The sequence below is a fragment of the Epinephelus moara genome, chromosome 21, assembly GCF_006386435.1.
Source record: "Epinephelus moara isolate mb chromosome 21, YSFRI_EMoa_1.0, whole genome shotgun sequence".
NCBI classification, from domain to species: Eukaryota; Metazoa; Chordata; class Actinopteri; order Perciformes; family Serranidae; genus Epinephelus; species Epinephelus moara.
Genome location: NC_065526.1, coordinates 41,059,385 through 41,085,852, shown reverse-complemented (window position 1 = coordinate 41,085,852; position 26,468 = coordinate 41,059,385). Strand labels below are relative to the sequence as shown.

At 39.5% G+C, this 26,468-nt stretch overlaps 1 protein-coding gene across 1 annotated transcript in view; it reads left to right on the top strand.

Moving 5' to 3' along the window:
• Positions 1-15,660, top strand: part of LOC126408993 (epidermal retinol dehydrogenase 2-like) — a 209,093-nt gene extending 193,433 nt beyond the window's left edge. Inside the window, exon 7 of the mRNA XM_050074849.1 lies at positions 13,869-15,660. Within this exon, the coding sequence (XP_049930806.1) occupies positions 13,869-13,965 (97 nt within the window). The 3' untranslated portion in view covers positions 13,966-15,660. The remainder of the gene's footprint in view (positions 1-13,868) is intronic.
• Positions 15,661-26,468: the final 10,808 nt, after the last annotated feature.

Sequence of the window (26,468 nt, the reverse complement as noted above, 5' to 3'; positions counted from 1 at the left end):
TTATGCACTCTGTACTTTTGTAAGGTGACCTTGAGTGCCATGAAAGGCGCCCTTAAATAAAATGTATTATTATTATTATTATTATTACTGGGGAGGCATATAAAGATCTTTGTTGGTTTCCAAGAAAAAAAAAGCTTAGTCTAATGTAATGAGGAGCACATGTTCTGAAGCCCACCACTCCTACTCTACAATCAAATCCATCCAACCCATCCTCCATCAAAGTGCAGGCAAAGCTTTAGCTTTGCACAGTACTGCAGCGAGTGTGCGTGAGGTCCAGACATCAGGTACTTCTAGGGAACAAAGGCCTTCTGATTGCTTGAGAAGTGGTCACATCTCTGTTGGACTTCTTGAGCACCTCAGTGACACTGATGGATCAGTGATTGTCTGTTTCTTTCTGTGCTTTTTTCATCCTTTATACTCCTCATCATCTGTCCCTCACTCATCTCTGTTCCTCTCATCTTTCTCAGATCATCAACATTCCTCCTTTCTTCTCTTTGCTCACTCTTGCTTTCCTTTATATTTTATTTCTCTGTTGCTTTATTGTATTTTTGTTTTTCACAGCATTCTTATTGCCACCCTCTTTTGTTAGTCCTGTATGGAGCTACATTAGGGTCAAATGTTTTGTATTTGAAACTGAAAATTCATGTGTTGATCTTGAATTTTGAAAAATACAACAATGTATTCAAAATAAAAATAAGTGTATGAAACTTATTTTCAGGTTAAATATAATTTTGATTCACTTTGGTAATTCTTTTGAATGAATCATTTATTTTCACTTGATTCACTTTGGTAATTCTTTTGAATGAATCATTTATTTTCACTTTTCACTTCCATATATATTTTAACATTTGAGGTCTTATTTTTTTCAGTTGCATGTTTTATCTTTTCAGATTCAGATCTTATTTTTTACAGTTTCAAATCTTATTTTTTCAGTTTCAAATCTTTTTTTCACTTTCAGATCTTTTTTTTTTTCAGTTTCAAATCTGTTTTTTGAGTTTCAGACTTTTGACCCTGATGTGGCGTGGGGGGCGTGGCATCAACTGAGAGGGGTGTGGAATCATGAGTGACAGTGCCTTCAGGGAACGTAGGAACTAAAAAAATTCTGACTCAACACTTACATACACCATATTCATGTGACTGGCACTGTAAAAATTGATGCCAGTGACAAACTTCCATTTAGAAATCTGTTTTAGACAGTACTGAGCACCAATTGCGGTATAACAGCGATAAATTATGCCAGATTTTGCAGAACAACAGCCACATTTTAAGTGCTGATATGTCCGATTTCCACATAGCACTGTGAACGCAGCGTAGTGTCCGCTTGTGATGATGGCGTCCAGGCGGTCGGGTCAATCTGCTGGAGCCCATACATCCAGCACACAGGTGAGAAATGTTAACTAAGCTTTGGGAAATCATAACAAATATTAAGGGGTCGTTTTTGTGACAACATACATTTTCACAGCTCCATCGTCACGGACCTGTTGATGCTTCCACATCCAGACGTGTCCCCTGGATGAAACCTTAGCTTGGGGAAAAGGAAACAATCCTAAAACACCTCCCTACTCACCTGGTGCCACAAAAATCAACTGGAGCCAGGTCAGGTGAGTAGGGAGGTGTTTTAGGATTGTTTCCTTTTCCCCAAGCTCAAAGGTTTCATCCAGGGGACACGTTTACTGGATGAGGAAGCATCAACAGGGCCGTGGCGATGGAGTTGTGGACAATCACACTTTCCAGCTCTGAAAAATTCGCCACTTAAAAGACGTCACAAAAAAAATGTATGTTGTCACAAAAACGACCCGTTATATTTGTTATGATTTCCCAAAACTTAGTTAACATTTCTCACCTGTGTGCTGGATGTATGGGCTCCAGCAGATTGATCCGACCGCCTGGACGCCATCATCGCAAGCGAAGTGGACACTACGCTGCGTTCACAGTGCTATATGGAAATCGGACATATCAGCACTTAAAATGTGGCTGTTGAACTGCAAAATCTGGCATAATTTATCGCTGTTATACCGCAATTGGTGCTCAGTACTGTCTAAAACAGATTTCTAAATGGAAGTTTGTCACTGGCATCAATTTTTACACTGCCAATCACATGAATACGGTGTTGAGTCAGAATTTTTTTAGTTCCTACGTTCCCTGAAGGCACTGTCACTCATGATTCCACACCCCTCTCAGTTGATGCCACGCCCCCCACGCCACATCAGGGTCAAAAGTCTGAAACTCAAAAAACAGATTTGAAACTGAAAAAAAAAAAGATCTGAAAGTGAAAAAAAGATTTGAAACTGAAAAAATAAGATTTGAAACTGCAAAAAATAAGATCTGAATCTGAAAAGATAAAACATGCAACTGAAAAAAATAAGACCTCAAATGTTAAAATATATATGGAAGTGAAAAGTGAAAATAAATTATTCATTCAAAAGAATTACCAAAGTGAATCAAAATTATATTTAACCTGAAAAAACGTTTCATACACTTATTTTTATTTTGAATACATTGTTGTATTTTTCAAAATTCAAGATCAACACATGAATTTTCAGTTTCAAATTTTATTTTTTCAAGTACAAACATTTGACCCTAATGTAGCTCCATAGTCCTGGAGGTAAACATCATTTAGCGATGGTTGTTAGTGCTGTTAAGAGAGCCAGTCCCACATGTTAGGTATATTGTAACTGTTTACACTTCATCTGTATTGTTGATTTATCCAAAATAGTGCTTGCTAATTTGTTAATTATAAAATTTACTTAGATGTTTTAGGAGTTGTGAGCTCCCACTAGCAGGGCAAGCAAGCTCTTGCTCGACAAGTATGGCCATCACCTTATTCCTTTCTTCTTCTTTAAACACAAGGCTCTCCCTGTGGATGCACCAACAGTGTTGGAACCTTGAGGAAAGTAGACAACAATTACATGCAAAGCCTCAAAAAGAAATGCCTAAAATACGTACAGCAGCTCAGATATATGACTGCATCTGCAGTTACAGTTTTTCTCAATTATTTACACACAAATACTGGTACTTGAGACACAATGACCACAACATGTAACTCATGCACCAACCCCCTGAACCAATTCTGCTAAACTACAAGCACAATTCCTGCTTTACATTCAAATTGCAGTTCTAAAACACATTTTTTTCAAAACACTACACACAATTCTCTGCATTTGGCACAATTTTCATGAAGAAAAGCTCTTGTTTTCACAAGGAACACACTGTCATTCAAAATTCTAAAGTTAATTGCCCTTCTATGCACACTGACTCATCAAATGGGCAAACACCTGTCACACAGTTTTACAATTAGCAATCAGAGCTTTAGCATAAAAGGGCAACAGGTGAGCTTTTCTGTTTTGGAGCAATGGATGCCAACATTGGAAACAGAGGCAGAGCCAGAGCCAGAGGAGTGAGAGTAAGAGGAGGAGGACGGGGAGGACGAGGACGAGGACGAGGAAGGCCAAGGACCGTAATCTCTGATGAGATCCGAGCCACTTTTTCTGCCTGGAGATGGAAAGTGCATGACTGAAATCCACAGACGCGTATACCCCTTCTCCAAGCTATGGAAGACACATGGAGATATAGCAGTTGATGCTTTTCATGGCTGGATTCGCCATGCTAGGCAATATTTCCCCCGCTGCTTGGCCAGGGAAAGCATTGCTTGTGATGAGGATGAGGTGATGTGGCCAGACCGAAACAGAAGAGAGGATGCAGCATAGTTTTTTGTTTTTTTTTCCACTGTAACTGTATACAGTAAATTCTTCTGTTGTTTTGTATGTAGACCACTGTATGTGCAACTTTGTATTGGTTGGAATGTACACTGTGTACATTGTTTTTGTGGGAAAAATAAAATATATTTGTTACTATGTATTTGTGTGTTCTAAGTATAAAAACAATATTCTAAAATATTTTACAACACACTTATGTATGTACTTTCTGTAGTAAGTGTAACAATGAACAAAAAAAGGCCTAAGTCATTATGATGAATGGAGAAGAAGTGTTTTCCATTCATCATAGTGTTTTACATTGAGCACATCAGTGTTCAACTGGTTCTTATAAATGTCTATTCATATGATGGTTTGTGTGTGTCATTTGAAAACAAAATACCATTTTGAGAAGAAATAACGTTTTGAATGTAAAGTTTCATTTTGCAGGAGAATTGAGGGGTTTTGCCCATTGTGTGTGTGTTTTTTGATTTGTGTGTAGAGTTCTGAGAGTATGAGGCATGCTTTCAGAAAATGTGTGTAAACAATCAAGAAAAACTGCAACTACACCATATCAAAGGCTTTAGACTAACTTGTGACTTGCAAGACAATGAGTTAGTCCCATCTCTAGAGAACAGTCCTATCTCAGCAGCCTTTTGGCTATTTACCTGAAGCTTGGATGTTGCTGGTGTCATTCTTTTTGTGGGGTAAGCTTTGGTGTCAGTTGAAATCTATTGTTTGTCGCTGACAAATTATGTTTGTAAGACAGTGGACCTTGTGTACACTCACCATTCACCACACTTCAATACAAATGAATGAATATGCTATAAAGGATCAGAGGCAAAATGCTCTTGTGTATACATTACAGTGAGTGTTACAGATTTGTTGAAGCCAAGGTGAGCTGCTGATGTCAACATATTGAGTGGACTGTGTCCTGCCACTCTTATAAGTTTGGACTCCTGAGTTCAACTTGCTGATTATAGTGAGAAAGGCCCTGGGCCTGTTTTGTTTTCTGTCACCTTTAGGGGCATGGTTTTGGGATTGTGTCAACATATGGCAGTTACTCCAGGATTTCTTCTTTATACTTCTACAGCAGCAAATTATGATGCATGTTGCAATTTTTATAGCCATTTTAGAAATAAAATAGAAATTTCGGGGGCAAGAGAAAATTGTAAAAAAAATAGTTGTGATGCTGTCTCAGATTTTGAGCTTAGTATTTGAGCATTCAGGGTTTCCTCAGAGTTAGAATCTATCTGGGACACAAGTTAACACAACACATCATGATCTCATCCTTCTGCCTGGGCCGAAGCCTTGCAGCGGTGACACCGAGCCATTAAGCTCACAGCGACACCAAAACGGCTCCACTCTGTTATTAAACCTAATGAACATTGGCTTACTTGCAAACCATGTAAGATATGTGATGCTTACAGTTGGCCCTGTCACTGTATGTATGACTCTGTCCCAGGCACAGAGCTCCGGTCCTGCAGAGAAAGAGAGCAAGAGGCAAATCAATAAGCTGCACGCAGCTCTACAATGAAATTATATTTTCACTTGTTTTAAATAGTCAAATGTGTGGTACAGTTACGGAGATTGGACAAAATTGCATAGTCACGCAGATTTCGCAGGGATTGGCTGAATTTGAGCTAATTGTTGTGATCACAACATTGCAAAATCCTCAGGGGTGGATTATAACCTTTATATGAGTATTATAACAATATTGATATTATGTAATATATATAGTCTAATATTAATATATATAGATGTCAGTTGGCACATATCATGGATGCATAAATTAAATATTTCAACCTTTGGGATTGTCCACTGTAACGCTGATGACCGCCGCAGTGATTTCATTCCTCTCCTTTGATGAAACTTTTTAGGCTGACAAAAAGAGCCAGTAGGTTAAATTGGACCTAAGATCAGAGTTTCCATTCTAAGTCTCTCTTCAGCCACATTTATCAACACCCTATCATTCCCATGCTGTGATCTGCAAATTAGGAATGTTTCATGAATCACATGTCAACCCTATCATAAGATGATTTCTGCACTTGGATCTATAAAACAACACATGGGACTCTCCTTATGACTCTAGCACAAAGAGGGCAGTGTGAATCACTCCCATCACTTGAGTCATTGTGCTCCTTAGGTTTGTTTGATAAGAGAGCATTCTGGAGAAGTCTTCTGTTCTTTGAGGACGCAGCCATTATTCTCTATGAGACAGCTTTTCTCCTCTGGAACACAGCCCACACAAATGAAGATGGTGCCTTGCCTGTCACCTCTGTTCATTTTACATAAAAACCATTGTGTTCAAGCTTTTAATAATGTGTTGTATTATCCAGCCTTGTCTCTGCTCCCTCTTTGAAGACTGTCATTGTTAGTCATTTAAAAGCTGCTAACATAGGAAGAGATGCAGGAAGGCATCATTCTGGCTCTAATGAATGACTTAACAAATATGTTGTTCCACTGGGAAATTCAGGTCTTGCCAGAATCCCAAGTTATGCAGAAGCCATTCTAAATTTAAGTGGCTTGGTCTAGCAATAAAAACACAGAATCACAGATTTCTCATAAAACTGTGATGGAGTTATAAAGTGGGAGGAGTCATTGGTTGTATTTTTGTATTTTTTGAAATGTTATTCTCAGTGCCCATCAACATAGAAACATGAGTGAGGTTTATGTGGGTCAGACAAAACGCCCCTCAAAGCTCGTATTGCCGAACATAAAGCTGCCATCCGAAATCAGAATATGGACTATGCCATTGCAAGACATTATGTAAAGGCAAACCATGGTTCTGCAGTAACACTGTGATTTTGGGGCATTGAGAAAATCTCCCCATCCCAGAGAGGGGGAGACATGGTAAAAAAAACTGCTCAAAAGAGAGGCTTTGTGGATATACACCCTCAAAACAGTTGAACCACATGGACTGAATGAGGAGCTTAACCTCTCTTGCTTCCTGTAATGCAATGTAAATATTGTATATATTGTATATATTTGGATGGGATTGTTTTACTGCACTGGTGGTGTATTCTGGTATTGACTAGCTGTGTGAGTGCTGTCACAGTACTATTGGTTAATTGTTTGGTTACCTCCCACTCTCTGTAAACCAATGAGAAGAGTCTCTATGTGACTTGGAGGATATTTAACCTTCTTACCTGGTACCTGTACTGTTTGACTTTGATGAAGACGCAGTTGGCATCGAAATGTTAGTCATTAATAAATTCATCACAAGTGATCTGAGTGCTCCAGTGCTTTTCTTGTGGATTCCTCCACAGGGTTATTTTGATAGAAACATGAGTCTCCTTGATAATGTAACGATACTTTAGGTTTATGTTCCGTTCCTCACTTTGAATCATTTCAGTTTGTTTCAGAGACATTGTGTTTTTTCTATGATGCTGGTACTAATTCTGCAGTCCAGTAGAGGCCAGTTAGAGCCACAAATAATACTTGATCAAATACTTAAAACATTAAACAGAAATTATCATCAGGTTTTCAATTCACTTCAATTCGATTTTATTTATAAAGCCCAATGTCAGAAATCACAATTTGCCTCAGAGGGCTTAACAGCATACGACATCCTTCCATGTCTTTTGGACCCTCACAGTGGATAAGGAAAAACTCCCCCCAAAAAAAACTTTAACAGGGGAAAAAGAAATGGTAGAAACCTCAGGCAGAGCAACTGTCCTCTTCCAGGAAGGACAAAAGTGCAATGGATGTCATGTGTATAGAACAGATCAACATAATACATTTGCAGTGATCCACATGACAAAATGATACATAAAGAGAGGGAAAGACAGAGAAAGAAACTGAGACAGAGAGAGACCAAGAGAGACAGAGCCGGAGAGAGCAGCGGGGCAAGCATTAATGAAAATAGTTACAATTACATTAATTTTAGTATTACTATTATAATATTAATAACAGTAATTGTGGTAGCATATGTTGTAAGTATATATTAACATATGATAGTATATGTATGTGACAATAATAATCATGATGATGTTACCTAAGGAAAGCATATAAAAAGTGAACAGAATTGGCCCAAGCACAGAACCTTTTGGAACTCCAAAACAAGCTTTAATATAGTAAAATTAGTATGCAAAGTTGCAGTACGCAAAGATGATTCATCATGAATATGAATGAACTGAAATTGATCAGATAAATAAAATTTAAACCATCTTGGTGCAGAACCTTTGAGGCCAATTAAATGTTTCAGTCTCTGTAGCAGAATTTGATGGTGAATTGTGTCAAATGCAGCACTAAGCACTACCTAATAAAACAACTACAGAGACGAGTGCTTTGTCACATGCAATCAGAAGACCATTTGTAATTTTTCTAGTTTTGTCTCTGTGCTATGATGCACTCTAAATCCTGACTAAAATTCCTCAAAAAAATATTGTCATGGAGAAAGTCACACAGTTGGTTTGTGGCTACTTTCTCAAGGATCTTTTAAAGGAAGGGAAGATTAAATATGGGTCTATAGTTGGTTAACACCTCTGGATCCAAGGTGGGCTTTTTTTTAGTAGAGGTTTAATTACAGCTTCCTTAAATGACTGTGGTACATAGCCTGTTAATAAAGACATATTGATCATGTCTAATATAACTAAAGGCAAGACTTCTTAAGTAGCCTAGTTGGGATAGGGTCTAAGAGACACGTTGATGATTTAGATGAGGAAATCATTGAGGTCAATTGTTTAAGGTTAATCGGAGAGAAGCAATCCAAATACATATCAGGTCTTACAGTCTTTGTTTAAGTTCCCTGTGTTTGACAGCACAGTGGTACTGTTTGAGGGCAAGAGGTCATGCATTTTGCCTCTAATAGTGTCATTAAAAAAGCTAATAAAATCATTACTGTTGAAGGCTAAAGGAATACAAGGCTCAATAGTGCTGAAAAGAAACCTGGAGTTGTTCTTATTTACTTCTGTTAACGCTGAGTAATAGTTTGATCTGGCATTGCGGAGGGCCCTCCAATATGTTTTATGTTCTTCCCAGACTAAATGAGATTCTTCCAGCTTGGTTAAATGCCAATTCTTTCAAATTTTCACGATATTTGTTTTAATTTTTGGGATTGGGAGTTGTACTATGGAGCTTATTTTTACTTATTTATAAGAGGTGCTAGAGAGTGTTGTTTGCAGTGAGCCTGCAGCACCATCAACAAGGTAATCAATTTGGAAGAGTTTAAAGTCGTGGGATATGGTATTACATTTTGTGTCGATGGCAGTATTGGATAAACATCTAGTATAGTGGCTTATGCCAAGTGGCGTGTAATTGAGTAATAAGAAATCAAAAGTTATTAAATGATGGTCTGATAAAGAAGGATTCTGTGGAAAGACTATTAAGTTTTCAATTCCATATGTTGGAACAAGATAGAAGGTGTGGTTAAAACAGTGAGTGGGTTTATGTACACTCTGACTGAAGCCAGTGGAGTCTAATAATGAGATAAACGCAGTAGCAAGGCAGTCATTATCAACGTCGACATGAATATTAAAATCACCTACAATAATAACTATCTGATTTAAGAACTAAACTTGATTAAAAACTCTGAGAATTCAGATAAAAATTCAGAATACAGGCCTTGGTCTGTATTCTGAATTTTTATCTGAATAGCACAGTGCACTATAACAAATAGAAGTGGCCGTGAGGTTTTCCAGGTCGTATGTAAAAGACTTAGGACAAGGCTTTCAAATAAATTATAATTTAGTTTAGGTTTAGGTGTGATTAATAGACTAGAGTCAAAAATGGCTGCAACTCTGCCTCATCGGCCGCTGCCTTGAGGAATGACTGGGAGGAGTGGATTCACATAGACTAACATATTGTAATAAACGAGCCGGAACGGGCGTTGTCAGAGGCCAACAAACACTACAACTCAGGGTGTAAATAATAGGCAAAACTTTATTTAAAGATACTATTTAAAATGTACAAGATAGGGCAGCGAGACACTAAACTAACTGATTCACTTATGGGCAGGCAAAACACACGCAGATAATCAGTGCAACATACACATGAGTTTAAGAGTGAATACACACAGCCAATTCTAGGACTCCGCACGGCGGCGGTGTGCCGAGCGCTGGAACACAGGACTGGCGAGCGGAGGTCAGCGTACGTCTCCTCTCACCACAGGTTTACTACAGTATTCATGGTGACACAGCCAGGTTTCAGTGAGACAGAGTAAATCAATATCATTATCTGATATTAATTTGTTCACCATCACTACTTGCGATGACAGAGACCTGATGTTTTAAAGTCCACATTTAATTCTCCTGTTTTGTTTTTCTGTCACAGAAAAGATTTTATTTTTTATTAGGTTTTTATGTACAACTCTTTGTTTAACTTTAGATTTAAATAATTTAGGTGGTCGGGGTACAGACACCGTTTTTATAACATGATTGATGGGTAATTGCACTAGAAGCTCAGAGAAGCCTTTAAGACTGCAACTCTGAATCCTGGTCTCCTGGTTGTCAGGGTTTTGAATCACTAATAAACTTGGCCAGGTTTCTAGAGATGAGAGCAGCTCCATCCAAAGTGGGATGAATGCCATCTCTCCTAATCAGACCAGTTTTTCCCCAGAAAGTTCATCAATGATCTATGAAGCCCACATCGTTTGGTGGACACCACCTGAACAGCCAGTGATTGAATGATGACATGCGGCTAAACATCTCATCACTGGTCAGATTTGGGAGGGGGTCAGAGAAAACTACTACTAGTCTGACATGGTTTGTGCATATGCACACACCGACTCAGCATTAATTTTAGTGACCTCCGATTGGCGTAACCAGGTGTCATAACCACCAATGTTAATAACAGTCTTACTGAAACTACGTTTATCCTTTGCCAGCAGTTTTAAATTTGATTCAGTGTTGCCCATTCTGGCCCCAGGTATACATTTGAGCGTAGTTGCTGGTGTTGCCAACTTCAGGTTTCTCAGAATAGAGCTGCCAATGACCAGAGTTTTCTCCTCAGCGGGTGTGTTGCTGAGTGCAGAAAAACAGTTAGAAACGTGAACAGGTTGGTGGTGAACCATGGGCTTCGCCTTGGTATTATGCCTCTCTCGAATAGTCACCCAGGGGGGCTGGCTAACTACCGCAGCTATATGATTTTCCATCATGTTGAGCCGCGCTTCCAATTCACTAAGCCTTGTCTTCAACACAGCAAATAAACTACATTTATTACATATACCACTGTGGCCAAAGGAGGCAGAGTAATAGCTAAACATCTGACACACCGAGCAAGAGAGAGCAGGAGAGGGAGAAGCCATCGCTAAGTGCTAAGCTAATGTAGCTAACAAGGCTAATAGCATGTAAACAACAGCTGGGATAAGCAAGAAGAGGAAGAGAGCCATGGGTGCTTAAAGGGGTCTAGTGTGGGTTCAAACGTGTAGTAGATATTTAGCAGTTGAAATGAGGAATATCAGAAAATTAGCTGATCGTAGAGAGCAGCACAGAACGCTGGGAACTGCCCATTGGTTCGACAGCCCATTGGTTCGACATCCCATTGTTCTGACCATATTAAACTCATTGTTCCAAAGTCTGTTCCGAAATCATCATGATGCCCTGTGGTTAAGGTCTGGTTAGGTTTAGGCACAAAAAACACTTGGTTAGGGTCAGGAAAAGATCATGGTGTGGGTTAAAATGAAAAAGAAAGTGACAAACACATAAGCTGTGAGCCTGCTCTGCCTCAAGCCGGTCGCGGCGCACCATACGCCCGCCGCGAGCCGTTCAGCACCGCGGACAGTCGGACTAATGGGATGTCAAACCAATGGGCTGTCGAACCAATGACATGGACCCCAAAACGCTATCACAGAAGCAGGGAGATTCCAGCCGGTTTCTACAAAGTGACATCTTTACCTTTCTCTGCATGTGTTAGAAAACTTTAAGCTCTGATGAATAGAGTCATGGCAGTCTGAAGTGATTGCGTTAAGATTAAAGACTGTAGCACCACACAAGGTTAAACATGCAGAGACAGAAATGTGCACCTTGCACTGCCTTCCAAGATCGCTGTCTTCATCTCTTACACACAAAGAAAATAAAATCATTTCAGTGAACCATGAAAAACCTTGAAAGTGCCAATTTTGAGCTGTTGAGGAGATCTTTTACACATTAGGTCTCATTTATAACCATTTAGTACGCACAGAACAAGGCCTGAAAGAGGCGTATGCCACTTTCCACACAAAAGTTGTGATCTTAAAAACCAAACTTGATGGAAGAATGTGCCTCCTGTACAGAAACTCAATACCAATACTTTGGAGACAGCAACACAGATGGAGAGTTTGTGAATTGAAGCCAGATTTTAGAAATTAAATGTGAGAGAAATCATTATTATACATAAAGTGAGTCCTTTCACACATTAAATTTCATGTGATATCACATGCTACTTATAAAAGCCCCTTTATCATAAACATTTAATCTAGCTTTGTGCTAGTGAGCCGTAACTTTTTACATAAGGACCTTTCAACTGTAAGAATTATAAGCCAACTCAAATCTCATGGATTTGTAAATCAGACTTTTTTTTGGCGCACGCCATTTTTGGCTTTTGTGCACACATACACTTTTAGCATGGATCCTATGTACTGTTTTATAATGACAGACCTGGTCCTACTGCAAATCAATGTATCCTTATGGAACGCATCTCCTGGGGGAAGTCCCGGCAGAAAGTCCACATTTTTGTGACCCATCTTCCACCCTAACCTGGCTCCTTACAAGAGCACTCAGGACCGCTTCCTTTTTTATTCCTGTCAATGTGTTGGTCATGTGATCGCAGCCTCTCAAAGTACATGGGATATGTGGAGATTTGGGTGTATTACTTTTCCTAGGAAAACATACAAACCGTTTGTGAGAATAGCCTGTGTAGATCCACCTTCTGTTACATCTCCATCTACTATGACACGGACTCCAAAACGCACAACCTCCAGCAGCAGAGCTGTGAGACCAACAGAGGGGTACAGAGAGTATGTCCAGTAGTTAGTAATTATCCACTGCAGATCACCTTAGTTCATGTTCAGAGACTGATTCATAAAAGACTGCTTACCAGTGTGCTGATGCTAGTTATTTAAAGACAAAAATAATTTAAATCCTGAAGATAATGTTCAGAGTAAATATATATTTTATGACAGGTATTTTTTAAGACAGGCAATGGAGCATTTATTTTGGCTTGGGCTATGGACAGTAATTTATACAGAAATGTAAACATTATGAATTTTGTTTTTAAAATAAAATGACAATGACAACTCCTAACACTACTTCACTATGTCACTAAAGTCTGTCTTTGGTTACTGTTTTGATGGAGAGACCCCTTGCTGCAGAAAAAAGACATATTGTGCATTGAGTCCTCCAAATTGGTAAAGCTCATGTATTTTTATTTCCCCTGTCATGCTGTCAGATAAGGCTTTTTGCGTGTGAGATTATGATGACTGGAAAGTCCTTTTTCTGAACAAAACAAGGTATAGCACTCACAGCACTAATCAGGAGTAATTTTCATTCCGTTGTGCAAAGTACGCAGAAAAATCCAAACAAACCATTTGCAAATGAAGGATTCATGCACTGTATAGTCTATAATTTAGCCTAATCTGTGACGATTTCAAGGAAAGAAAACATCCCTCAGTATGTTGCCAGTTACAGCTATGTAAGCAATTCATATCACCCATTCAGGGGTCCCGCCACTCAGGCTTAGTCTGATCAGTGTGAAGTACATTCTTCTTTCCTGGGGTTATCATGTGACACTGTCAATCAAAATCAAATGTTGATGTAGGCCCACAGAAATCTGCCGTTCGTCCCTGTCCCTGCATTTATTAACAATGTCATTCTTTTATCAGATTACAGAGAAGCCTCTGTCACACAAAAGGACAAGAGCACAACCAAGCCCTACTCAGAGGACTATAAATATGAAAAAAAAAAGAAAGAATACAGCAGCCCCACTAACCAACACCCTCACCCCTCTACCACTAGATCAGCTAAATCTGTAAACTGCTTCCAAAAACTCCAGTTATAACTGTGTATGTATGTTTCTTATTTTTCTTATGAGTGCTATATCCTGTAAAGCACTTTGTTTTAAAAGATGCTACATCATTACTAAAACCGTACAGTACATCACTAACTTACTCACTTAAACTAATGTGAGTTTTTGCAGACATGAGGACCACCTAGAAGATCCTAATAGCCATCTAATTTCTTTGTCATATTCTCTTCACAGCATCCTGCCCATGAAGCAGGGCATCATGCTGGGCCAGTACCTGGGAGCCTTCAACCTCATGGACACATTCAGGGGCCACTCCAGGAAACAGGAATGAATGAAGGAATAAGAAGTTAAGGATGACTGAAATTAAAGGAGACATGGCACTATTAAAGCCATCAGTGCCTATTTTAATATTAATCTTCCCAGTGTATTGCTGTAATAATGAAGATTAGGGCAAAATGGTCGGTTGAATTGGAATTGTGGACTTAAACTCAACTCTCATTTCACTGGTTCATGTTTGAATTTAAACACATAATGTCCATTAGTCTCTTAATCTCAAAAAAAAAGAGGAAATGAAATAGTAAAATTTAACAGTTTGTAACTGAATAGAAAAATAATGCTGATTGCCTATTACATTCAGCCAGTCAGTCAGTGTTCTTGTTTACTACTACTTGTTGAGGACCAATCCTGATGATGTAATGATGTATCATCAGTCATGGGCGCCCACAAACAGCCAAGTTAAACACTTACTTGCATAAGTAAAGGGAAATATGGGTTCAAAGTCAAATGTAATGTTTTCTGAAATTTCCAATTTGGACATGAATGTTTGTGAAAGTGTCTGTGTTTTGTTGTGTGGCCCTCCATAGCTTACACCACACCAACAACAAACCGCAACTCTAACTCTGGACACAACTGTAGTTGCGTCAAAACAGGGTAACAGATGAAAACAAGAAAAAGTGAGAACTGGTGATTTAAAGGAACTGAAGTAAATCAGTGGATAACTGTTTAAAGAGAAAGATAACTTCCATTGTTGTCATCGGCAAACCCTTCTCTTTTGTTCATGAGAGGGCTAATTATCTTTGTTTTATAAGGAATTAAAAAAATATATGTGCAATACAAAAATCCAACATTAATAAAACTTTCTATCAGTAGACACATCTTGTGGGCTGTCCTCCACAACGGAACCCTAGCATCAGAAATGATACTAGCCAATGCCCTGGCAGGAGAATACACAGCTACATCAAATCTATTGTATCAGTATATCTACAGTAATTATTACAATCTACTAATACAAAAGCTAGATATTTGATGTTAACATGGCGAACACACTGGCACGAAGTAATATTCTGTTATAATGTCATACTAACACTGTTGTGAATGCATGCATAATCATTTCTGTTGGGTTTAAATTAATCAGTGTTGTGCAGTCTAAATCATTTCACATTAAAAAGCAAGTGCTGATACTCAGGAACAGTGAACCCCACTGAAGGGTTTAGATATCTGATACCTCGCCTTCATAAAGCTCTATTTCACCTTGTGTTCACTTCGGGAAATCTGTCTTTATTCCCAAACAGCAAATGTACAACATGTTAAGGCATTAGCTGTAATTAGCTAGCATTGTACTAGCTAGACACAATGGCATGCCACAGCTAGCAAGACTGTGTGGGGAGCCCCTTTAGGTTCTCTTCTTGTTTGTGTATTTAATTAAGTGGCATAAGAAAGCCTCACATGAAGCAGGCGTTTTGCAGTACAGTATGTTCTTGAAGGAGGCATCACTATGTCAGAGAAACCATAGGGAGCTTGTGTATTGTATTGCATTACAGTACAGCAGCTTTCCTGAAGTCATTGTTTTTGAAGTAATATGCATGCATATTGCACTCAATATATCCTCAATTTCACATTATTGGTCCTTTTGTTGACATTTAATAAGCACATTTACTAGCACACAACCCTTGGTCTGTAATGTTGATATTACAACCATTATCACAATACATATCTATTAATATTAATAAATCATTGTTTCAATGTATCAGTGTGTCATTATTAATGTCATATAATTTGTAATTAATTGCTATCATATGACTGTAGAGGTGGTTTTTTTTTTATATAATTAATGCAATTTATGTAACAGTCATCTTAAACTGGTCTATCTGTATGGAGTGGATTAAGTGAATTAAGGCTGTACACTTCTTGCCTTAATCATGCAAATATTTAAATGAGTCATAAAGAAAGAAGAACATGACAGCGATGTAGAGGCACATTTGCCTGCATATATTGTGTTTTCAAAGGTTTCTCACAGAGTGTAAACTGCCTGAAACTGTTTGAAAATTCTAATCAATACAGTTCAAATGTTTTATTTCTGTGTTTTGACTCTCTCATTATGACTGAAAACAGTCACCTTCACAATTTTATCATTTTCAGAGTACAATTAAAAAAAACACAGTCTCATTAAAGAATCAGTCAGTGTATTAAGTTTTAAGTCATCTGCTCTCACTACTCATCTCCTGTCACTCTCCAGCTGTCTATAATGAAGGTAATAAAAGTAATAATAATGCTAATAATAATAATCATAATTATGATTATTATTATTGTTTTTATTGCCTTCGTTATGTTTTGGAGCTACGGAGAATAGAATCAGATGGAAAAAAAACTTGTGTTGGAAACATTCTAAAGAAATAAAAATCTGAAAAGTGGTGTATGCATATGTAGCTTCTTCCATGTGTTTAGGGAGTCTCTCTTGCCTTTTGGCAAGCTCCAAAGATGTTCTTATTTCTTTCTTAGAGCAGTGGCTTTTGATTCTGTAGACATATACTCAAGTCTCTGCTGGTGAGCTCTTCAGCACCTTCAGGGTTGTCTTTGGTCTCTTTGTTGTCTCTCTGATTGATGCCCTTCTTGCCTGTAATATTTGTATGCCAGACCTTTCTTGGCAGGTTTGTTGTGGTGCCATATTTTCCCAGTTTGCAATAATGGATGTGATGCTGAACAGTGAAAGTTCAAAGTTTCAGATATATATCTTGTTTTTTACAAGTTAACCCTGATTGGTACTTTCCCGAACTTTATCCCCGACCTGTTTGAAGAGCCCCTTGGTCTTCATGGTGCTGTTTGCTTTGTGGTACCCATTGCTTAGTGGTGCAGCAGACTCTGGGGCCTTTCAGATCAGGTGTATATACTGAGATCACATGACACTTAGACTGTGCACAGGTGGACTTTATTTAACTAGTTATGTGACTTCCAAAGGTAATTGGTAGCACTAGCTCTTTCATAGAGCATCACAGCAAAGGAGGTGAATACATATGAACACACCACTTTTTAGTTTTTTAGTTTTTGTATTTTTTTTTAAGAAAGTTTTTTTCTTTTTATTTCACTTTATTATTTGAACTATTTTGTGTAGGTTCATTACCAAAGAGTCACAATAAAAATCCATTTTGAATTACAGGTTGTAACACAATAAAAGAGGAAAGAGCAGCATTGTAATGGTAAATAGCAATGATACACTGCTATGTCACATGATGAGTTTACAGTGCAAGTTGTGTGCACTTCAATACATAGATAACGGGCAAACAATGTACCAGTAAAGATCAACTGTGGTGTATATGAATCCAGGACTTAAAGTACTCCGGCGTGACAGACATTTCTAGTATTTATTTATTTTTTTATTTTTTTATTTTTTTGTGGCAACAACTTGGCATAAGTTAGCATTTAACGAATCATCTTCTGATTTTCAGTGAAGCACATGGGTAGTTTCACCAATAGTAGAGTGTTATCAAACTCAGTTGGCCAATAAGAGCGGGGGGAGGGAGAGTGGGGAGGGTCTAAAAACAGCATGCGCGCACACACACACACACACACGGACAGGATTTCAACACACACTACTTCCAAGCACGTTGTTTAGGTGTCCGTTACAGCCTGATATCAAATGAGTGTGGGTGAATGTGCAACAGAAATGGACAATTGAACTTCGTTTGAATGATTAGCTTGTATTAGCTTGACCACCAGCTATCGGACACTAAGAGAAAACAGCATGCCGTGTGCGTTTTGTGCAACAGGTGGATGCAGTAGTCTACCGGTAGAGTAGAGAGAGAGCTAAGTAGCGTTGAAGTAGAGTAGAGCAGGGTTGCTAACTCTCATGCATCTGGCGTGTGACACACGCATTCACCTTCCATCTCACGGTCTCACTCTGCCCAACCAATTCTCATGCCAGCAACAAACGCTGGAAAAAAGACTGGCAGCTGAGTATTTTAAATTAATTTCAAACAGCCGGCACACCGGGTGGGCGGAGTTGAAGTTTGCAGCCAGACTTCAGAGAGGTGAAAGGAGAGGAGAGGGGCAGACTCCGCCTGACAGGCGTTATGGTTGACAGGGTTTCCGCGGGTCATTAAAAAGCATTAAAAGTCATTAAATAGATTTTGCGAAAATTAAGGCTTTAAATGGCATTAAAAAGCATTAAATTCAATGTCCAGAGGCATTAAAAAATTAAATACACTTGATGGAAAAAAAACATTGTTATTCACGATTTATTTTGACTAGGCCTATATAAACATTTAATAATTTTGATCGGAAGTATAATGTGATGATTGACAGGCGGAACCCTTTAATTGGCTATTGTTTACGGTCGGTGCACTAAGTCACAACACCTGATGCTTGGAATGCAATGTGATGTGAGCGTGCTCATGCTGTGGCGAAAGAGCGGAGGGAATATTAGCGAAATGTCGGAAAAATGCAATAGTGGAAAGCAGAAATAACCCATGGCCCGATGGCCCGGGCCAATAAAATAGTATGTCGGGCAAGCTGATTGACAGGTCACAAGCCCGCTCGGGCCAGTGACGCTGTAAGGCTTTTTTGTCAGGGGAACAACTCCAGCGGATGTTTATCCCACTTTTCTGGAGCCTTCAGTGGATTTATTGGGCTTTTTGGCCAAAGATGCCCACACCTTTCCTCGTGTAGTGAAACGCCGGAGGAGTGGGGAAATGTGCCAGTGCGCTTGTGCGTCTTCGCCAACGCGGACACCACACACCGCTGCCATGCAGGTATATTTCTCTCCAACGTGCGTTCGCTGGCCAGTAAACTGGATGAACTTCAGCTACTGATGGTGAAAAACGGAGACTTTCAACATCTGCAGTTTTGTGCTTCACGGAGACGTGGCTGTGTGGATCGATACCGGACTCTGCGCTGCAGCTGGCAGGCTTCCAACTCTTGAGCGGATCGTAACACGGAACTCTCCGGCAAAACTAAAGGTGGAGGTATCTGTTTATACACTAACAGCGGCTGGTGTAATGACGTGACAGTGATCCAGCAGCACTGTTCTCCTGATCTGGAATCTTTTTTCATCAACTGCAAACCTTTTTACTCCCCCCGTTAGTTTGTTTCATTCATTCTGGTTGGTGTTTACATTCCACTGCAGGCCAACGTGCAGGAGGTAGGCTACAGCGCACGCTCGCCGACCAGATAGCTACTGTGTGTGGAGCTGACTTTACCCAGACTCCTATGTATTGTCATTGGCGACTTTAACAAAGGTAACCTCACACATGAACTCCCCAAATAAAAACAGTTTATAAAATGTCCGACCTGAGAAAAGAATTTTCTAGATCACTGTTAGACAACTGTTAACAAAGCCTATCACCCCGTCCCCTGCGCTGCACTGGGCCACTCTGACCACAACACCGTCCACCTGATTCCCTCATACAGGCAGAAGTTAAAGCTCTGTACACCTGTTGTGAGGTCATCTAAGAAGTGGACAGAGGCTGTGCTGTATATAGACCATCACGCACTATGGTGAGGTATAATGGAGTTAAATGAAATGAAGTTAAATGAAATTAAGTTTTATAGACATTTTTTCTCACTCTCTCTTTTTTTTACTTGGGCCAGTAAGAATATACAAGGGGCCAGTAAAACTCTGAACTACTGGCCCGGTGGGCCAGTGGGGAAAAAATATTATGTTGAACACTGTGCAAGTTTCAGCAGAAGTGGTTGGATGAGGAACTATTCAGAACCTGGTTAAAGCCTGACGACGATAAACCACGAGTGGCATTTTGCAGCATGTGCAAAAAGATCTTCAAACACAATGCCCGTCAATGCGGTGAAATCACACATGCTGTCAGATAGTCACAAGTCGGTGATTAAAGGCAGGCAGCAGTTAAATGTGCTGAATTTCTTTGTCGTGACCAGCAACGCAACTTTTGCTTTCGCCACCACAACTGCAGCTGCTGCTGCTACCACCACCACACCTGCCGCTACAGTGACCGCCTCCGGCCTTTTCAGGTTAGAGTTAGTTTTTCACATCATTCTTCAGGCTGGTTTTGTTTTTTTTGAAATGTGCAAATAAACCGTCTTGTGGGCCATCTGCAGTTTGACATGGGCATTAAATTTGTTTGAAGTGGCATTAAAAAGGGCATTAAAAAGCATTAAATTAGATTTGCTGATACCTGCAGAAACCCTGGGTTGAATGAAATGGAGTGCAGCCAAATGTTTCTGTGGAAAACTACTCTCTGATTGGTGCGCAATCCATATTTGTGCTTTGATTGGGCAGCTCTAGTCTCACAGTCAGCCGACTACACTGTCCTGTTGAAAGAAGAAGCAAAATACCTTGCACAGTTTCTTCCAAACAAACCGTGTAAGTTGAGTAATGCTGTTGCATGTAGATAATGTTTGCTAAATGATGACTAATTAATAGATGCCAATATATCAAGTTAAGCTAGTTAACAAGCATACTAATGTTATTGTTACCTACAGTATATTCAATCACTTGCTAGCTAGTTTCATGCTAGGAAAAAACCCAGTCCTCCTTAATAAAAACTTGTGCTCACTGTTGCTTTGCACATATTTTTTTAATCTTTATTGCCACAATAAAAAGAGCAGGGTCAGGGAGGAGACAGTGGACCAGAAACCAGCAAAGATGATCATGCAGGGTCTTCACAGGTGAAGAGACATTATAACTGGCTGAGAGAAAATATCTGTAGCATTAAAGTGACTTTGAGGTTAATTTCCACAGCAATTTCTCCACTGATATTCTCAATTCTATTTCAAAATTTTGCTTTCCACATTTTTTTAAATCTTTATTGCTACAATGGAAAGAGCAGGTTCAGGGAGGAGACAGTGGACCAGAGACCAGCAAGGATGATCATGCAGGGTCTTCACAGGTGAGAAGAGAATATAACTGGCTGAGAAAAAATAACTATAGCATAAAAGTGACTTTGAGGTTAATTTCCACAGCTATGTCAAAAGGCATTTGGAGAGCTTTGTAAATGTCAAAAATGAAATGAAATGGCTTGGGTCTAGGCACTCTTAGACTTGCATAGTCTAGAAATATATCATGAAATGCTCTTTAGACTACAATAATACACAAAATATATTATTCCCAAAATAATATTTTAGTTAGATCTTAATCAAAATATATTCAACCATGAATTTTGCTTTAAATCCAAAATGGGTCTTGTGTCTACAAAGTAACAGGCTACATGCCACATAGGCAAGTCCTAGGCTGCATCCCAAGTCTCTTAAAATGACTGCTAACCATCTTATCTAGCCACCTTATCTAACTGTTTAGTCCTTCCCACTTAGGAAAACATGCAAGGAGTCAGGAGTTAGGAGTGAGGAGCGAGGATTGCTGATTAAGAGACATGAGACGGCCTTACTCTGAAGCGTCACGTAAAGCGACGTCCTATTCTGGTGACGGCGCAACAGCTGGATCTCCTGCATAATGGAGCCAGCGTTTGGCGTACATCCCAAGTCCCATTATAGCCTATTCGCTGATCAAAGCCGTAACCCCCACCCCCCGCCGTCATGACTTTGGTCACACACTTTTGCATGTATTACCATTGTTATTGAGTCATTTGCCGAAGTTTGTCGCAATTAAAGAACGGTCTGTAGCTCTGCCACTGTCACTGTGATGAGCATCATTATCATTATTATTATTATCATCATAATTATTATCACTATTATTAAATCCACTCGCCATCATTCAACAAGTCAGCTGCTGAGTGAATAAGACATATCAGACCTGTCAGTCTGCCTCAATCAATCAGTTTTATTTATAAAGCCCAATATCACAAATCACAATTTGCCTCACAGGGCTTTACAGCAAACAACATCCCTCTGTCCTTAGGACCCTCACAGCGGCTCAGGAAAACTCCTCAAAAAAACCCTTTAACAGGGAAAAAACGGTAGAAACCTCAGGAAGAGCAACTGAGGAGGGATCCCTCTTCCAGGACGGACAGACGTGCAATAGATGTCGTACAGAACAGATCAACACGATAAATTAACAGTAATCCGTATGACACAATGAGACAGAAAGAGAGAGAGAGAGAGAGAGAGATGCAGGAGAGACGGTAATGACAGTAGCTTACAACAGCATTAATGAAAGTAATAATATTAATTAATATTAATATTAATAATTAATATTACTTACAGGCTATTTAACATTCCACTCACATGACATGCAGGACAATTAATGATTGGCAAATGTGTGTGTGTGTGTGTGTGTGTGTGTGTGTGCGTGTGCGTGTGTGCGCGCGCACGTGCGTGGTGTTATATCAACACATGTGGTTCTGGACATGAGCAGCTGCCCCTTTAACAGCCATACATCATGTGAATGAAATAAACTTAATTACAACATGACAGTCTTGCACGAAATATCATTAACTTTACTCTTTGTAGTCACGTAGGCATGTAAATTACAGCGTTTCATTGCAAAGAATGCATGTAACGGGTACACTTGTGCTGTTTTTCCGCCATCTCGTTCAAATGAGCCAGATGTAGGGGGCGGGTATTTATACGTCAGGGCCTCAAGCTGCGTCAGGGCCTCAAGCTGAAAAAGACTTCCTGTTAGGAACCTCTCGTGTTACCTTACTCATCGCACTTAAGAGATCCCTCCTAACGCCTAACGCTAACTCCTTACTGGCAGGAATAAGAGACATGAGACGGCCTTAAAGATGGCGGACCCCGAACGACTTGCGGTTCAAGTCAGGAGTTAGGAGTTAGGAGTATACAATTAAGAGACTTGGAATGCAGCCCTAGTTTCTGGTTTTCACTAGTTCAGTCACTCTGTGCTGAATGCAGGTTCACTTGTGAAGGCCCTGCGAGTCAGGGTGGCTTTGAATGTATGTAGGTATTGCCCATCTCCAGAATGCTACCCCTAAACCCAACACATCTACCACATTTTCCCCAGACCCCCACATTACCACCACTGTCTCTCTCTGTATGGTATTTGTATGTAAGGTATTAGGCCCTATCCATTTCCAGCAGGCGCCCCAAAAATCCAGAAGGTTCCATAGGCAGAAGATAAGGGCCTGGTTTGGATCATGACCAAAAATGCTATGTGTAGCCCATACATGAACTCCTCTCCTTTAACCCTAAGTGAATCATGATTTTAGATCAGAATGTGCACATTTTAAGGAGAAACTTGTAGAGAAGATGGGATTTTTTTTTAACCATAAAGATCTAAATAGGAAGTTCTATATGAGATATATATTATGGGACACTATGAGCAAGAAGAGGCACATTAGACAATGAAACCAGAAAACATTTGTAGTGTAATGTACTGATTTACTGTAGTGTTTATACTGTACCTTTAAGTTGAGCTTTAAAGATACGTGTTGAAGCAATGTACTCTGTGCACTGACAAATCACACACTGGTTTATTATTTCATGTATTCTTATGACACACATACACTCACTGAGCACTTAAGCATTGTGGTGGAGAAGTACCTAGGATTCACTGTGCATCATTTCTAAAAATAGCATGAGGATGGGCTCAGAAACACTGGTGGAAAGTCAGGGGAATTCCAGCTTGTCCTGATATGACTCTAGAGGAGGTGGGCTTAGACTGCCCAGAAAAGGATTACACAGTGAAATTGGCTCCAAGGGAGAAAAGGAGAGCAGGAATACTATTATGAACGAGTGCAAGTAAAGAGGCAGCCATCAGGGGGAGAACGGAGAAATGTGACACCGTTATGGTGGGTAGGGCTAAAGAAAAAGTGGAAACTCAGCAGAAATGCGACACCGTTACGATCAGCGTCAAGTGGGAAGGATTAAGGAAAAAGATGACTCAGCAGAAATCTTCACAATTAAAACGAGTGCACAGACAAAGACATTCCAGTCCTGCTCCGGAGCTTGACTCATTGAGTTGTGATGTGTTTATTGCCTGCGAGCACATTAAATTCAGTTGCATCTGATTCTACGTGTCTCCAGTGATTTTTTTTTTTACCTCTTGAGTATTTGAGTTTTTGATATCTAATAGAAAACAACGAAAGTCCGTTCGAGAAGAAAGGAACAAGGTCACGAGCTTTCTGGTCCAGCTCCAGACCTTTAAATTTATGTTTCTACACATTCAATTACAATAAGTTGATAGTCATGTGTCATTGGCCAGAGAATGAAATGTACTTACATAATAAGTACTGAAGTATGCTTACACTTAAAGTCAGTTTCATACAGTACAGGTACAAGAGACTCTGGCAGGTTTCACTTCATCTTCAGGCCGTTTAAGATCAAATCTAGTCTTTCAGAGCCGGACCTATCTCCACAGTGCTGTGTCAGCGCTAGAGAAAGGTCTGAAAGCACATAGTATCATTCTACTACAGGGGAAAACACTAGCATGGAGATAGCAGAAGAGCAGGAATATGCCGGTGGAATAGCCGCCCAATGGCAAGCTTATTCTCACAAACTACATCTGGTGAATCAAACTAGGTCAGATATAATATGTTCTTCTGCTGTATATTAGCCACTGTGTGGTAATAATGTCATGTATTGTGACTACAGCACATTATTATTGCAGCTGCTAGCTGCAATACTTCATGGCCATAATGCCAGGCCAACCAATTATCAGCGCAATATGAGCCACCAAGATGAGTGCTACTCATAGTTTCAACTCTCTGTTTATGTTGCCTTAATTTAAAACTGTTTCCAGACAACTTTATTCATAATGAACAAATTAAACACACAGCTGCTTGGCTAGCTGGATGAGAGTGAACAGGAAAATTTAGACAAGCTAAAAAATATTAAGGGAGAACAGAGCCCAGACTGCTAACAAGAATAACCCGAAGTGCTTTTGACTTGGTCCAGTTGTTGTGTTGTCATTCAGAGTGACTGAGTGGCTTACTTTGGCCAAGTTATATTTCTGAATGTCATGAATTTACAAGGACTGTCTGAACAGTGGAACAGTAGGCTACATTATGGGATAGTGTGTTGTCAAAGATGCTCCCAGTCAGTGGTTACCACATACACACACACATCACCAGTCCTGCACCAACTTCACAAATAGTTAAGAAGAAAGAAAAAGAAGATAAACTTTATAATCCCCGAAAATCTTTTGTTTTTTTCACTCTGTTGTCATATACACACAGGCCCAAAATACACACACATGCACAAACAGGCCCTATAGAGGGTATGCACGTGACGTCACAGCAAGCGGAAGTCGCTGCGGATACGCCCACTGAGTGGCAGAATCGAGTGGCAGCCGCAGCGTTAGCGTTAGCTTGAATGCTGCCAAAACTTAAAAACGACAGCAAAAATGGGGAAAAGCTGTTGTGCGATAAATTGTACAAACAGGTTTCTCAAGCAGTCGGAGCAATCTTTTTACAGGCTACTGAAAGCCAAAGAAAAGAGAAGCAGATGGATCGCTGCAATTAGGGGAAACAACTGGAATCCGGGCACCGAAACTTGGATCTGTGGTTCCCATTTCGTGTCAGGTAATGTTGACTTCTGCTGTATTTTAGGGTGAAATCATACGTTAAGTTACATACTGTATTGGCTAACGTTACTTATCAGTAAAGCTCTTAACGTTAGCATCTTTCATTTAGTTATATTCATCATAACTGAAATGTTTTTGCCTTCATTTGTGTGATTATGAACCTTGTGTTGTGCCGAGGTTAACCCAGTTTTCCAAATAAGGGGGTTTAGCACAAAGCAATTGTAGCTGTGTTGTATGAAGTACCAAAAAGTCATACTTTAGTAAAAATAAAGATATCGATTTAAAATGTTACTTTGGTAAAAGTCACCTATAGAAACAGTGCTTGAGTAAAAGTCTCAAAGTATCTGATATTAATTAAGTTATACTTAAACATCAAAAATACAAGTAGATTATATATTTACTAGTGTCAATACACTGTATACTGTAAATTGCCTTTTTATCAGCTATGATATTTTGCATTTTTCTGATAATGTGCTAATCTGGCTCTGATTCATATTCACATTCAATTATAGAAAAAATATTCACTTAACAAGTCATAATTATGGGGGAAAAGGTCAAAATAAGGACATAAATCAAGGAAAAATACATATATATGATTTACCAGCTAGCTGGCTGGTAGGCCAATAGGTTACTTTTGTACCCTAGTTTTGTACCCTGGTTGTCAGTAATGATGAAACCATGTGTATTTGTTTGTTTCAGGTAAAAAGAGTGATAATCCCCTACACCCAGACTATGTGCCAAGTTTATTCAGTTTCACCTCCACCGCTGATAAGACTCGGGCTGTCAACAACCTGGAGAGATATCTACGATCTCAAAACATTTCTGACAAAAGATTTGACAACAGAAATAGAGGGCTAGCTGCCAAAGCTCTTCTGAACTTGCATCAGACTCCTGCGTCAGAGCAGGAAGTACATGCAGATCAAGCAGAGGTACAAACTGAAACTGGAGTCCAAGGCACTGAGGTCCAGACAGAGGAGACACACAATGACATTGACTCATTACATGAGCTGATTAAATATTTAAACATCGAATGTCAATCACTCAGAGATAAAGTTCACAAACTAGAAAGTGAGTTGAAGCATCGTACCCTTGACGCTTCACAATTTGATGACAGCAAAATTAAATTTTTCACGGGACTACCCAATTTACAGACT